The following is a 12,077-nucleotide window of genomic DNA, read 5'->3' as shown; positions in this document are numbered from 1 at the left end:
CAAAACCCAAGTTGACTACAATTCATGTACGGACTTGGGAAGAGAAAGTATTAGGAGCAGTTATCAAGATCATGTCATTTATACCACAGACTTAATTGTTTCATTGATCATCAAAGAAAGTACTAAACACCAATGAAAAATAAGAGAAAATCAATACTTACACTGTCCTAGCATTGGAAATGAACAAGCTTAACCAGTTTGAAATTAAATTGAAAGGAAAGATTTCTCACAAGCTATAGCTGAAATAAAATTAAAGCTTATGAAAGACAGAAAAATTAACTGAATTAACCCTAGGAATATACTGCAAAAGGCAAGTAGAGGGACTAGAGAACACAGTACATATACATAAAAATGAGAGAGGCATACACAACAAAGAGAAAAAAGGAATGAGATTATAAAAGAGAAAAAATGTTCTTATGAGAGAACATAGAAGGCCATAAAAATTGCCTAAGGAATAAGAGGTTGCCTACTCATGCGTATTGGCTTACTCTCTGAAATAACACCTGAACAGGTCAAGCAAGCACCATTTCTTCTTACTGATATCTCAGAATTACTCAAACATGCAGAAACAATCATTTACCTTTTAAAGTCATTTCAACTACCACTTTCTAATTCACTGAATTTATGTCGCTTTCACTAAAAAGAGACAACACAGTACAAAGCTTTGCAAAAGAAATTAACTGCTACTCCATTCCTGACAAATATTTAAAACCATATGTATCACACTTACCTATCTTGTGTAGACTGAACAGCCCACAAGTAACAGCAATTACGAGGATCATTCTCAGGTTCTTGAAAAGTGACAGCATATACAGGAACTCTTCCACCTTCCAACTGTGTGTAGTATCTATAATAGGCACAAAAATCAGTACACTTCATACTTTTAAGTTATAATTTCGTGAAAAGGAAGAAGATGCCTCATGTAAGAATTTGGGTTAGAGCAGCTGCTGTTCATACAATCGTCTTATCTTCAAAAATACACAGGGTACAAGACATCAAGACAATGAGCATGGCACCCCATCTCCCAGGTAGAACTGGGAAGGGTTAAAATTACTAAAGCACATGCATATACACATGCGTGAACTAGTCCTTCCAGGCGTGTAAACGTATGCCATGATGTACTGTTCCCCAATAACAGGTACTCTAGAAAGAGATGAAATACTGCCACAACACTCTATCTCAGCTGCTTGGGTTTAGAGTCAATTTCCCCATTACAACAACAGAATGAGTTAGAATCTGAAGAGTTCTCACAAACCCTTTGGAAAAGCATAATCAGTGAAGAGATGATAGCGCTAAAGAAAACACTGTAAAAGCCAGGTTCTCCAGGCACTCCTTTGGGAGCTATTCAAAAACAAGAGCTGATAAAAAAGGTATCAACAAAGAGAGTTGAGATGGACTTCCCATAGGGAGCTACTAGGCAACAGCATTGCCACTTCATCACTGGCACTTTGCAGAAAAATTTGACTTTGAGGAAGTGCAAGGACAGTCAATGTTTACTTAAGGGGCTAGTAACACTGATATCATCAAAGAACCCAACAGTAAAAAATGGGTATAGATGAGAATCTTTTTATTTTCTACCTCTCTCTTCTTCCTTCACTTCAAACTTGGCAAATATTTATAACCAAACACAGCCAAGTAGGTACCAATTTGTTGGTGAGACGAACTGAGCAGAAAGTTTGGAAGGGTGACTATTTTGTTGACTCATTTGCAAGACAAATTACTCAAGAAAATATTCCAATATTACTTGGAAGAAAAAAGAAGAAATAAATATTAAATTGACAACTTAAGAGACAAATAGGTATCTACTTAACTCTTAACAGAGATTAGACTTAAAACCTATAGTGCCTTACCTCCCTCAATAAAGAGTCAATTCCTCAGCAATTTTAACAACATAAAGATTAATAAAAAGTATCAATATAATTATACTTGGGGGAAGTTTTTGACAGCATAAAAAATTTTAAACACAGTATTTTGTAACTTTTTAAAAAAGCTTTTGTTTTTCTGTCAACTGAGAACTACTACTATTAAACTACCTTACATATATGGTTATGTAGAAAAGTACTTCTGAAGGAATTCATACTATACAAATACGTAGTTTATCTTAACAGAGTCATAGTTACTGGCAAATTGAACACCACAATGACTGCAATGCCTTTTTTTCCCCTGGCCGAGCCACACTGCTTGCAGGACCTTAGTTCCCCGACCAGGGACTGAATCCGGGCCACAGCAGTGAAAGCACAGAGTCCTAATCACTGGACCACCAGGAAATTCCCTGAAATGCCTTTTAAATACACTGAATCAACCTAAATTCATGTGCTAGGTCACTCCTTTATTATACCAAGTTATGATTTAATGCAATGGAAAATTACATAGTCATTCAATCATTATCCTATCTTTTCCTGTTTATGCTAATTTTTAAATATTAGTAATTGAGAACAAGTTACATTCACAAAGAAATTACCAATAGTCACATAATCAAAGAGAAAAAGTTGTACTTACTCTCTTTTCATGCTTTTCATATTCCAAAGTGCTAGATACCCATCAGAAAAACCAACAGCAAGCTGATTTGTCCGGTTTATGTAACTAAGGGTTGAAACGGCTGTTCCTGATGGGCTTACTAATTGAAAACACAGATGGCGTCCCTCTCGCATCACATTTTCTCTGATGTGTGGTACTTCAGCTGGGATACCAGTTATAACTTCAAGGTCTAATAAGTAAATAAGTAAGACAAGTAAGATTAACAAACTATAAACAGCATAAAAGCAAGTGTGTCGCCCATTATTCAAGCAGCAACTGAAAACTACTGGGGTCAATTAAAATAAGATTAGTGATAACAAAGCATACTGAACTATAAAATAACCACCTTTATTTTAAATGCTATAATTTTCAAAGTACATTTAATTGTATAATTTCTTAAAAATCTCATAGTACACATCAAATATTATCTAAAGTAGACTTTATTTTAAAAGAATTAAACAATTTCCTTAACAATCATAAATAAAGCTGATGGTTTCTTTATTCAAATTTAGAACTAACAACCTAAATATTCCCCTTGGAGAATGGCTGGTTCCAAGTCAGAAGCAGAAAATATATAAGATGAGCCTGGCACATCCTGTGCCAGAAATCTAGGAAGCTATCAAAATCTGAGGGGATGTGTCAGACTACATGAAGGTGCCTTCGTTAGCAAAAACAGAACATTTTTGAGCATAAGACAATAATGAAAATGAATAAAACACATTAAGTACAATATATAAAACCCCATGAGTTCCTGCCCTCCTTACTTACAAGAGACCTTACTGAATTGAAATACTGAAAGTAGCTGAGTACCAGCTTCTTACTCTGAAAATTAGTACTTAAAGAAATAGTAATATAAGCATTTATTCTCCCTTTTCTGTACAAACTGTATTTCAAGGTGAACAAATAGCCCTAGTTAATCAGAAAATTATTCTTTAGATTAACAGAACTTTAAAATCATCTTTTTTTTGCAGCCCTAATGACACAAGAGACCTAGGCAACAATCTCAATGGATGCAACAAAGTATGGTTTTTCAACCTTGGCTCCACTGACATCTTGGGTCAGATAATTCTTTGCTGTGGGGGCTGTCTTGTGCTTTATAGGATGTTCACAGCATCCTTGGCTTCTATCTACCAGACGCCAAGTAGCATCATCTCCCTCCAGTATTAATGGCCAAAAATGTCTCCAGATATGACCAAAAGTTTAGAGGGTAAAAAATCACCCCCAGTTGAGAACCACTGGTACAAAGGTTGATGGATCATGCTGTCGTCATCTGAACCCACTGATGACTGAATACGAAACAAGACACCATGTGCCTCCTGCTGTGATACATTATGAAATACCCAGCACTTCTGAAGTATACTTGTCAAGTGTTAAATCAATCTAATCAGAGCTAACTTACAATTGCAGAAAATACAAAATGTAAATGACCACATGAAGACACACAGATAATTCCAAAATGTGGGGCATTTTACCAGATAACTAACATCTTCAGCAAGTCAGTGGCACTAAAAATAAATAAATGAATAAGGAGAGGATAGAGGGAGGACTGCTCTAAATTCAAATAGACATGAGACGCAAACCGTCAAATATAAGTTCATATTTAATGTCATTAACAGTGGTAAACGGCATCATGATTATGTAGTAAAATAACCGTTATTTGCTTTAAATTAGTACAGAGTAAAAAAGAGAGAAGGGTGACTTCACTGGTGGTCCAGTGGTTAAGACTCCGTGCTCCCAATGCAGGGGGCAAGGGTTCGATCCCTGGTCTGGGAACTAAGATCCCGCATGCCACACGGTGCAGCAAAAAATAAAAATAAAAAAAAAAAAGAAAGAGAGAGAGAGAAGGGGGGAAAAGGGAAATAAAAGAGAACAGATGCACATATGGGTAAATTTTGAAAACTAACTTGAATTTAGGTAACAGGTTTGTGGGAATTTTTATACTGGTCTATCTACTTGAAGATGTTTGAAATGTTTAAATAAAAAAAAATTCAGGCCCATTCATTGATATAACTGTTGTGCAAGAGCAGATTCCCTCAACGCTGTTATGAAGGGGGAAAAAAATCCTATCACATTGTACTTGAATGATTACCCTCCTAATCCATTCTGCTTGATTTTTCCCCCCAGAAAACAGCAAGTGATTACATTTTGCCAAAATAACTAGTTAATAAATGGAATACTGTAAACTTATTTAAGAGAATAAAGTAGACTCTATACGCACTGATATGGAAAGATGTATAAGAAATACTGTTAAGTTTGGAAAAGTTGCAAAATAGTATTTATAGTATGTTTATCATGTTAGGAACTTCATTTTCTACATTGTGTGTGTTTCAGTGAAGTCTAAATAGCTGTAATTATAAATTACTTCTGTAAACAAAAAATTAATTTTGCATTAAACCCCAAAACTCAACTTTTTGTATGCTATAAAATTCAATGGCTTCCTAATTCTCATAATTGAGAAACAGATTCTGATCTTTGATTACAATCCAGAGAGTTTCACTATAAAATTACCCTTGTGTTGAATTTAACTACTAACTATTGACTCCTGAAATAAAGCATGTTTCAACTCTACTATTTTGATCTGAAGAGTTTTAATTATGAGTACAGGTATTTTAATTAGCCTTAGACCTATAGCGATATCATCTACAAGCCACTCTGGAACAAAACTCCATCAAGACTAATTCCTTCATCAATTTTCTACAAAGAGCAGTTAAATCATTTCTAATATTCTACAAATTCATTTTTAGTTACTGTTATTTATACTAATCAATTCTTTTCATTTAAACTTTACCCGGGATTTTATTAAGATCAATCAGATCTTAATACATATCAAATTTCCAGGTATAGTTTCCATCATTATGAGAATTTTTTTTGCCTTAAGTGCATGTGTGGCCATTATTTCTACCAAATCAAACTTTTTTACGTCATATTTTGCAGATTTAAATTTTGATCAGATAATGTTTCTTCAGTTAATTTCTGGTCAAACATAATTTTTACCACTTGCAGTTTTAATCAGTTTTATTACATACCAACAGTTCTTATTAGTTATACTCATTATAAATTGGGACAAAATACTGATTATTTGTATCTATTTCTTAGCTGATCCATAAATAAACAGATCTGCACTAATATTACAGGACTATTTTTTTTTTTAAGATTTATTATTTATTTATTTATTTATTATATTATTTATCTTTGGCTGTGTTGGGTCTTAGTTGTGGCATGCGGGATCTTCATTGAGGCACACGGGCTTCCCTCTAGTTGTGGCGTGGTTTTCTCTTCTCTAGTTGTGGCGCACAGGCTCCAGGGAACATGGGCTCTGTAGTTTGCAGCACGCAGGCTCTCTAGTTGAGGTGCCTGAGCTCAGTTGTTACAGGGTGTGGGCTTAGTTGACCCGCAGCACGTGGGATCTTAGTTTCCTGACCAGGGGTCAAACCCGAGTCCCCTGCACTGTAAGACGGATTCTCTACCACTGAACCACCAGAAGTCCCAACAGGACTATTTTAAAAATCAAGAAGGTCCTCAAGGAATAGTCCTTTCCTGCAACTTTATTGGTAATACACACATTTTTAGAAGTTTTTAGGTTAGCTCTCCTCCCTACATAAACCAATCAAGTAAGAGTCTCATAAATCACAAAAATAACAAAACAAAAAACACTTGAGGAGTAGATTTATAAATATATGCATTAGTATTAAAGGGGGAAAATTCTCTCTCTTCACTTAAGTAGCTTTAGTTCTATTTTAGGATGTTATTTTGTGAGGGAAGACTTTTAAATTACTGTTATTTATTGCTTTATTTCTATCTTGGGCTTACTGTAGGAACATAAACAGTATGCCAAAAACACTATGTTAGATCCTACATAGTTGGATAATTTTATACTGTCTGATAAGGATCAAGATTTTATACCTTTCAGCCCTTCTTCTGGCATTTACTTAATAACTTGAATATATTATTCAAGTGTATATCTGGAAATATATCCCTATCTCTTTCAAGACCTACTTTAGTCTATAAACACTTCATCAATAAAATAGAATAACTCATGCAAAAAATCTCCATAGTGCCCAAAACAATAAAATAGGAGCAAACAATTTTTTTAAAACAGATACATAAAGAAGTTTCCATATAACATTTTTTGACTATTCAAAAAAAAAAAAAAAATCAATCCATTGCATCAGAATACTCAGGTGCTTAATTTCTGGTTTCAAGCAAAGAATGACTAATTAATTACCTGATGCCTCTACTTCATTCTGATTGCCTGACAACTCATCCAAACACAGGTCAATAAGAAGGATCTGTCCAACATCAGTTACCACAGCTGCCACACCAAAAAGCCATCTCAGACTTGGGTGTAAATGCTGAGTACTTGCACTGGCTCCTCCATGATTAATTATAGGTTCAATAGCTGTTACCTAGAAAGCAGAATATATCATTTGCTTTTCTTATACAAAGTGAGAAAACACAACAAATTCTGAGGTTAAAGCAGGTTATTAGTTATACAGATGTTAACATTTTCCAATACGGAATCACAAATCTGCATTTGATACTTGCAAATCTGAATAACATAATGAAATGTTCAGATATAACAAGAATTACATGATGCAGTTGGAATAATAACTGATGTTTATCAAGACTTTACTATATTCCAGGCATTATGCTAATCAATTCACAATAACCCTTTGATATCAGACTATATATAATTATCCCTGTTTAAAGATGAAACACCCTGAGGCTTAGAATAGCTGAGTTATTCAAGTCACACAGTCATTAAGTATAAAACTGAAACCTAGATTTTTCTCACTTTAAAACTCTTAACCAGCTACTGTATAAGTATATAGCCTCTTCTCTAAGGAAGACTAAACATAAATCATTCCAGAAAAATTTACTGTTTACACTTTTTTAAAAAGGTCCTTTTTATGCCCTAAAGCCTGAAGAGGTCTAACCTTCTTTAAAAGGGCTACATTATAATGGACTTCACACAAAGCTCTGGCAGTAACTGGATCACTGACATTTAACAAGGACTTAAATTACTTAAAGAAAATCATACTGTAGCTACATTATGGAGTTGTATTCTTCCTCTTCATCTCATGAGTCAAATTTTAAATGTCTGTACCTAATAGTCTGTATTTTAGTTTACACTTAGCTTTCCTTCTGTTTCTTATTAATTCACAAAAATTAATTAGGTATGATATTTGATAATTAAGTATTTGGTGATTTCTACTATAACACTGATGAATATCCTAGAAAGAAAAGAGGAAATTTGCTATCAATGGTTTATGTGTTAATGTAAGGTTAAAGTTTGTTTCAGGCTGTAATTTATTATTACAGACAAAACCCTGGCTTTCTCAATATTTCATTAGTACACAAAACATTCCTTAGTGTTTCTAATTCTGAAAGCTGTAATTTCATGGATTGTCTTCCTTTTATAAATTATGTAATAATGTCTATAAATACTAAAGCATGTTCTCTTTAATTCCTTCAGTGAAGGGTAAGGCATCTGTTTGCATTCCTCATATAAATACTATACATGAAGTTATCGACAATGCTACCTTAATTAATTTTAAAGTGAGGCAGTTAAAAGCAAATTTAAGAGGGGATACTGTGCCCTAGTCAAAAAAGAGCTAGTGGGGGCTTCCCTGGTGGCGCAGTGGTTAAGAATCCGCCTGCCAACTCAGGGGACACGGGTTCGAGCCCTGGGCCAGGAAGATCCCACATGCTGCAGAGCAACTAAGCCCGTGCGCCACAACTACTGAGCCTGCACTCTAGAGCCTGTGAGCCACAACTACTGAGCCTGCGTGCCACAACTACTGAAGCCCATGCGCCTAGAGCCCGTGCTCCGCAACAAGAGAAACCACTGCAATGAGAAGCCCGCGCACTGCAACAAAGACTAGCCCCCGCTCGCCGCAACTGGAGAAAGCCCGCGTGCAGCAACGAAGACCCAACACAGCCAAAAATAAATAAATTAAAAAAAAAAAAAGAGCTAGTTGACTGAACTCCTTTTGAAGGTATCTATCACTCCTCTCCCAATCTTTTCCTTCCCCTATATTCCATGTGATATCAACCATTCATCCAATTAAGCAACCAATAATTTATCTAACTCTTATTCCTTCTCAATTACTCTTATCCAAATGATCAACAAGTCCTGTCCATGTTACCTCTGGAATCTACTTTGAATCTGTCCCGTCTTCTCCATTTCTTATGTCACTTCCTCGGTTCAGTCCATCATCCTTATTTACCTGAACTACCCCAACCAAATAGCTTTTTACACTACAATTCCACTTTAAATTTAAAATGATTTCACCACAGACTTTAGGAGGAGGCCCCTAACTGCAAATAAGGCCATTCACAATCTCAACCCTCATCATTTCTGGCACCCACTTCCTCCTTCCCTTCTCTCCCGCCATTCTCAATAAGACTAGTTTTCCAAATGTTCCATACACTGTGACTTTTTACATGTTGGTCTTTTTGCCTAAAATGTCCAACCTTTTTGAACAGAAATCATCCAGGTGTTCTCCACGTTCCAAGTGCTAAAATTATCAAAGCACTTATTATATTTATGCTATCATCCTATAATCTGTCTTCTCCCACTAGACTACAAGCCTTTTTGGACAGCATGGACCAAGTTCAATTCATCCACTTACCCCCAAAATCTAGCACATAGCTTGATTTACAGTAAGCACTCAATAAATTGCCAAATAATTCTGTCTTTAAAATCATCATCACTGGCAAGTACATATAAGATACCAGGCTATAAATTACTTCAGACCCCACATTAGCCCACTGGGTTGGTTTCCTCACTATAAAAACATTATTATTTTGTCATTAAGCCCCCTTTTAACTTTAAAAATTCTATTCTATGATGATATACATTACATACATATATATGCATACATACCTACATAAACTTTTGTGTGTAAAGTGCACACTTCTTTCACACTGGTAGAAAAAGAATTCTACTCTTCCATGATTTTTGTCTTTGTATTTGTAAGTGTATACATTTTCTCACCATGTAAAAAGAGCAGTAATAAATCTGCTGAAGAAACAACCTGAATTCAAAGAACTTCTGTAATTACTACTGGATAAGATGCCTGGCATATCAAGGCATACATATGTTACAATTAATAAATGGTGAATATACATGAACTCACTATTTAAATATATTATTCACATCTTAAATGGTAATAAAGACATATTTTACATATTGCTACAAGGCTACAGTCTCAAATTAAAAGAGAAAAAAACAGAGGCAAGGAAAAAATGCCATAGTAATGAATATAATATTTTTATAAACTTTTGGTGTCCTCATAAAACACAACTGGATGTAAGAACAAAACTCAGATGATACTTTTCATATAAAAGATTAGAACACTACATGTCATCACTATTTTTACTCTGTAATTTTCTAACCAAGAATAAGGAAGTTATATTTTAATTTTTTAAAAATTTCATTGATTTACGTTGTGTTAATTTCTTCTGTACAGCAAAGTGACTCAGTTATACATGTACATAGATATATATTCTTTATATATATATACATATTTTCTTTTCTATTATGGTTTGTCACAGGACATTGAATACAGTTCCCTGCGCCATATGGCAGGACCCTGTCGTTTATCCATCCTGTACATAACAGCTTGCCTCTGTGAATATGAAGCTCCCATCCCTTCCCTCCCCTACCCACCCCCACCCCCACCCCCACCCCACCTGCGGCAACCACAGTCTGTTCTATCTCTGAGTCTGTTTTTGTTTCATAGATATGTTGAATTGTATCATATTTTTAGACTCCACATATAAGTGATATCATATGTGGAGTCTAAAATATGATACACTAAAATATTTTAGAGTCTAAATATTAGACTTTCTAATATTTCTGATTTACTTTGCTTAGTATGATAATCTCTAGGTCCATCCGTGTTGCTGCAAATGGCATTATTTCATTCTTTTTGATGGCTGAGTAATATTCCATTGTGTGTGTGTGTGTGTGTGTGTGTGTGTGTATATATATATATATATATATATATATACATATATATATATATACATCTTTATCCAAGGAAAGTTTTCTTTTAAATGTTATGTTGCTTTGATAATATATTTTTAACCTCTTTATTTTAAACTTTTTAATGAAAAACAACAAACTTCCATAAAAGTAATCTAATGACAAATGTATATAGCTCAATGAATTTTCACAAAGTGAACACACCCATGTAACCAGCAGGGGTTCGGTTTTGAAAGCAGAATGTCCACATATCTTAAGCAGTACCTACCCTTCCAGGAAGAACAACTGCTTTAACCACTCTTGATAAACCAAGGTCATAAAGACAGAGAACACTCCCTTCTGCTTCTTCCAATCCAATTAACAATCCAGTTCTCTTCTGCCAAGAGAATTCTTTCACAGCTAGGACTATAGGAGGCTGTTCATTCACTCCACTGAATCTATATGCAGACAACCGCTCTCCTGTTAGAGAGTTTACTACCTCAAGTTGCGGACCACAAGCCAAGCAAGCAAGTCCATTTTTCCCTAGAAGAAAAAAAACAAAAATGTTGCTTATTTTAATATTGTATATATACAACAAAACTAAATAGCAGTTAGCTCTTTTGCATATATAATATACAGCTCATTATCTCCAAACTGAAATCTAAGCATTTACAGAACAGAGTGGTCCTCTAATTAGTAAAATAAATTGAACAACTACTAATGCAATAATAAAGTAACCATTCAGTAAAGGTACCACGTTACATGCTTAAATACATTATCTCACTTACTCCTTGTTACACCCCAATACAGAAATAAGGCAACTAAACTTTCATACAGCTGTATGAATGAATGACTTGCCCAAAACCTACATGGCTATGAGTACCAGAGCCAGAAGTGGATCGCAAGTCTGTTTAACTCCCAAACTCATATTTTTACTACATTATACCTTAAGAGTTAAACTAGCTGTTATGGGAGTTATAAAAGTATAACTCATGATTCTGTCACTGAAGAGTTCAAAATCTGAGAAGATGAGACATAACCAGTATAATAATAGGAAATATCAGAAGCCCTTCTTGGCCCCTGACTAGTCATGTCTGGACTTTATTCTTCATGCAATCTAAAGTAACTGGAGGGTTTTAAGCAGGACAGTGACAATCTGATTTACATTTTTAAATGTTAGTCCAGCTGCTAAGCAGAGAATGGACAATAAGGTGGGACCAGAGCAGAAGTAGGGAGATGGTACCCTATGCTTGGTTGGTGGTCATGAATACAGAAAAGTGGATTGACTGGAGATTCATCTCAGAGGCAGAACTAAAAGAATTTACTTGCTGATGAATAATATATAGGGAGGTGAGTAATACAGAAAAATCAAGAACTAGACCCTGAATTTTCCCTTGAACAGCTAGATGAATGATGTTAATTTTTACTACTAAATTTGTGATGTCTACCAGGCATCCAAATAGATAGCTGTATATACTAGATTATAGCTGAGAGAGGCTAAAGAGTTTTTAAAAAAATAGCATGGTACAGTGGGGACCAAGAACGCACGGGTTCAAAGCGCATTTTTGCCACTTGCTTTCTATGTAAC

At 34.9% G+C, this 12,077-nt stretch overlaps 1 protein-coding gene across 2 annotated transcripts in view; it reads right to left on the bottom strand.

The window, feature by feature from the left end:
* AHCTF1 (AT-hook containing transcription factor 1) overlaps positions 1-12,077 on the bottom strand; it is an 81,227-nt gene that overhangs the window by 54,826 nt on the left and 14,324 nt on the right. For both annotated transcript variants that reach the window (XM_061187372.1, XM_061187373.1), the window contains 4 exons: positions 10,779-11,032; positions 6,743-6,923; positions 2,500-2,707; positions 731-847 (listed from right to left, as the gene is read on the bottom strand). In XM_061187372.1, the coding sequence (XP_061043355.1) occupies positions 731-847; positions 2,500-2,707; positions 6,743-6,923; positions 10,779-11,032 (760 nt within the window). The remainder of the gene's footprint in view (positions 1-730; positions 848-2,499; positions 2,708-6,742; positions 6,924-10,778; positions 11,033-12,077) is intronic.

The sequence above is a fragment of the Eubalaena glacialis genome, chromosome 3, assembly GCF_028564815.1.
Source record: "Eubalaena glacialis isolate mEubGla1 chromosome 3, mEubGla1.1.hap2.+ XY, whole genome shotgun sequence".
Lineage (NCBI taxonomy): Eukaryota > Metazoa > Chordata > Mammalia > Artiodactyla > Balaenidae > Eubalaena > Eubalaena glacialis.
The sequence above is the reverse complement of the archived record's forward strand: the minus strand, read 5'-3'. Positions and strand labels throughout refer to the sequence as shown.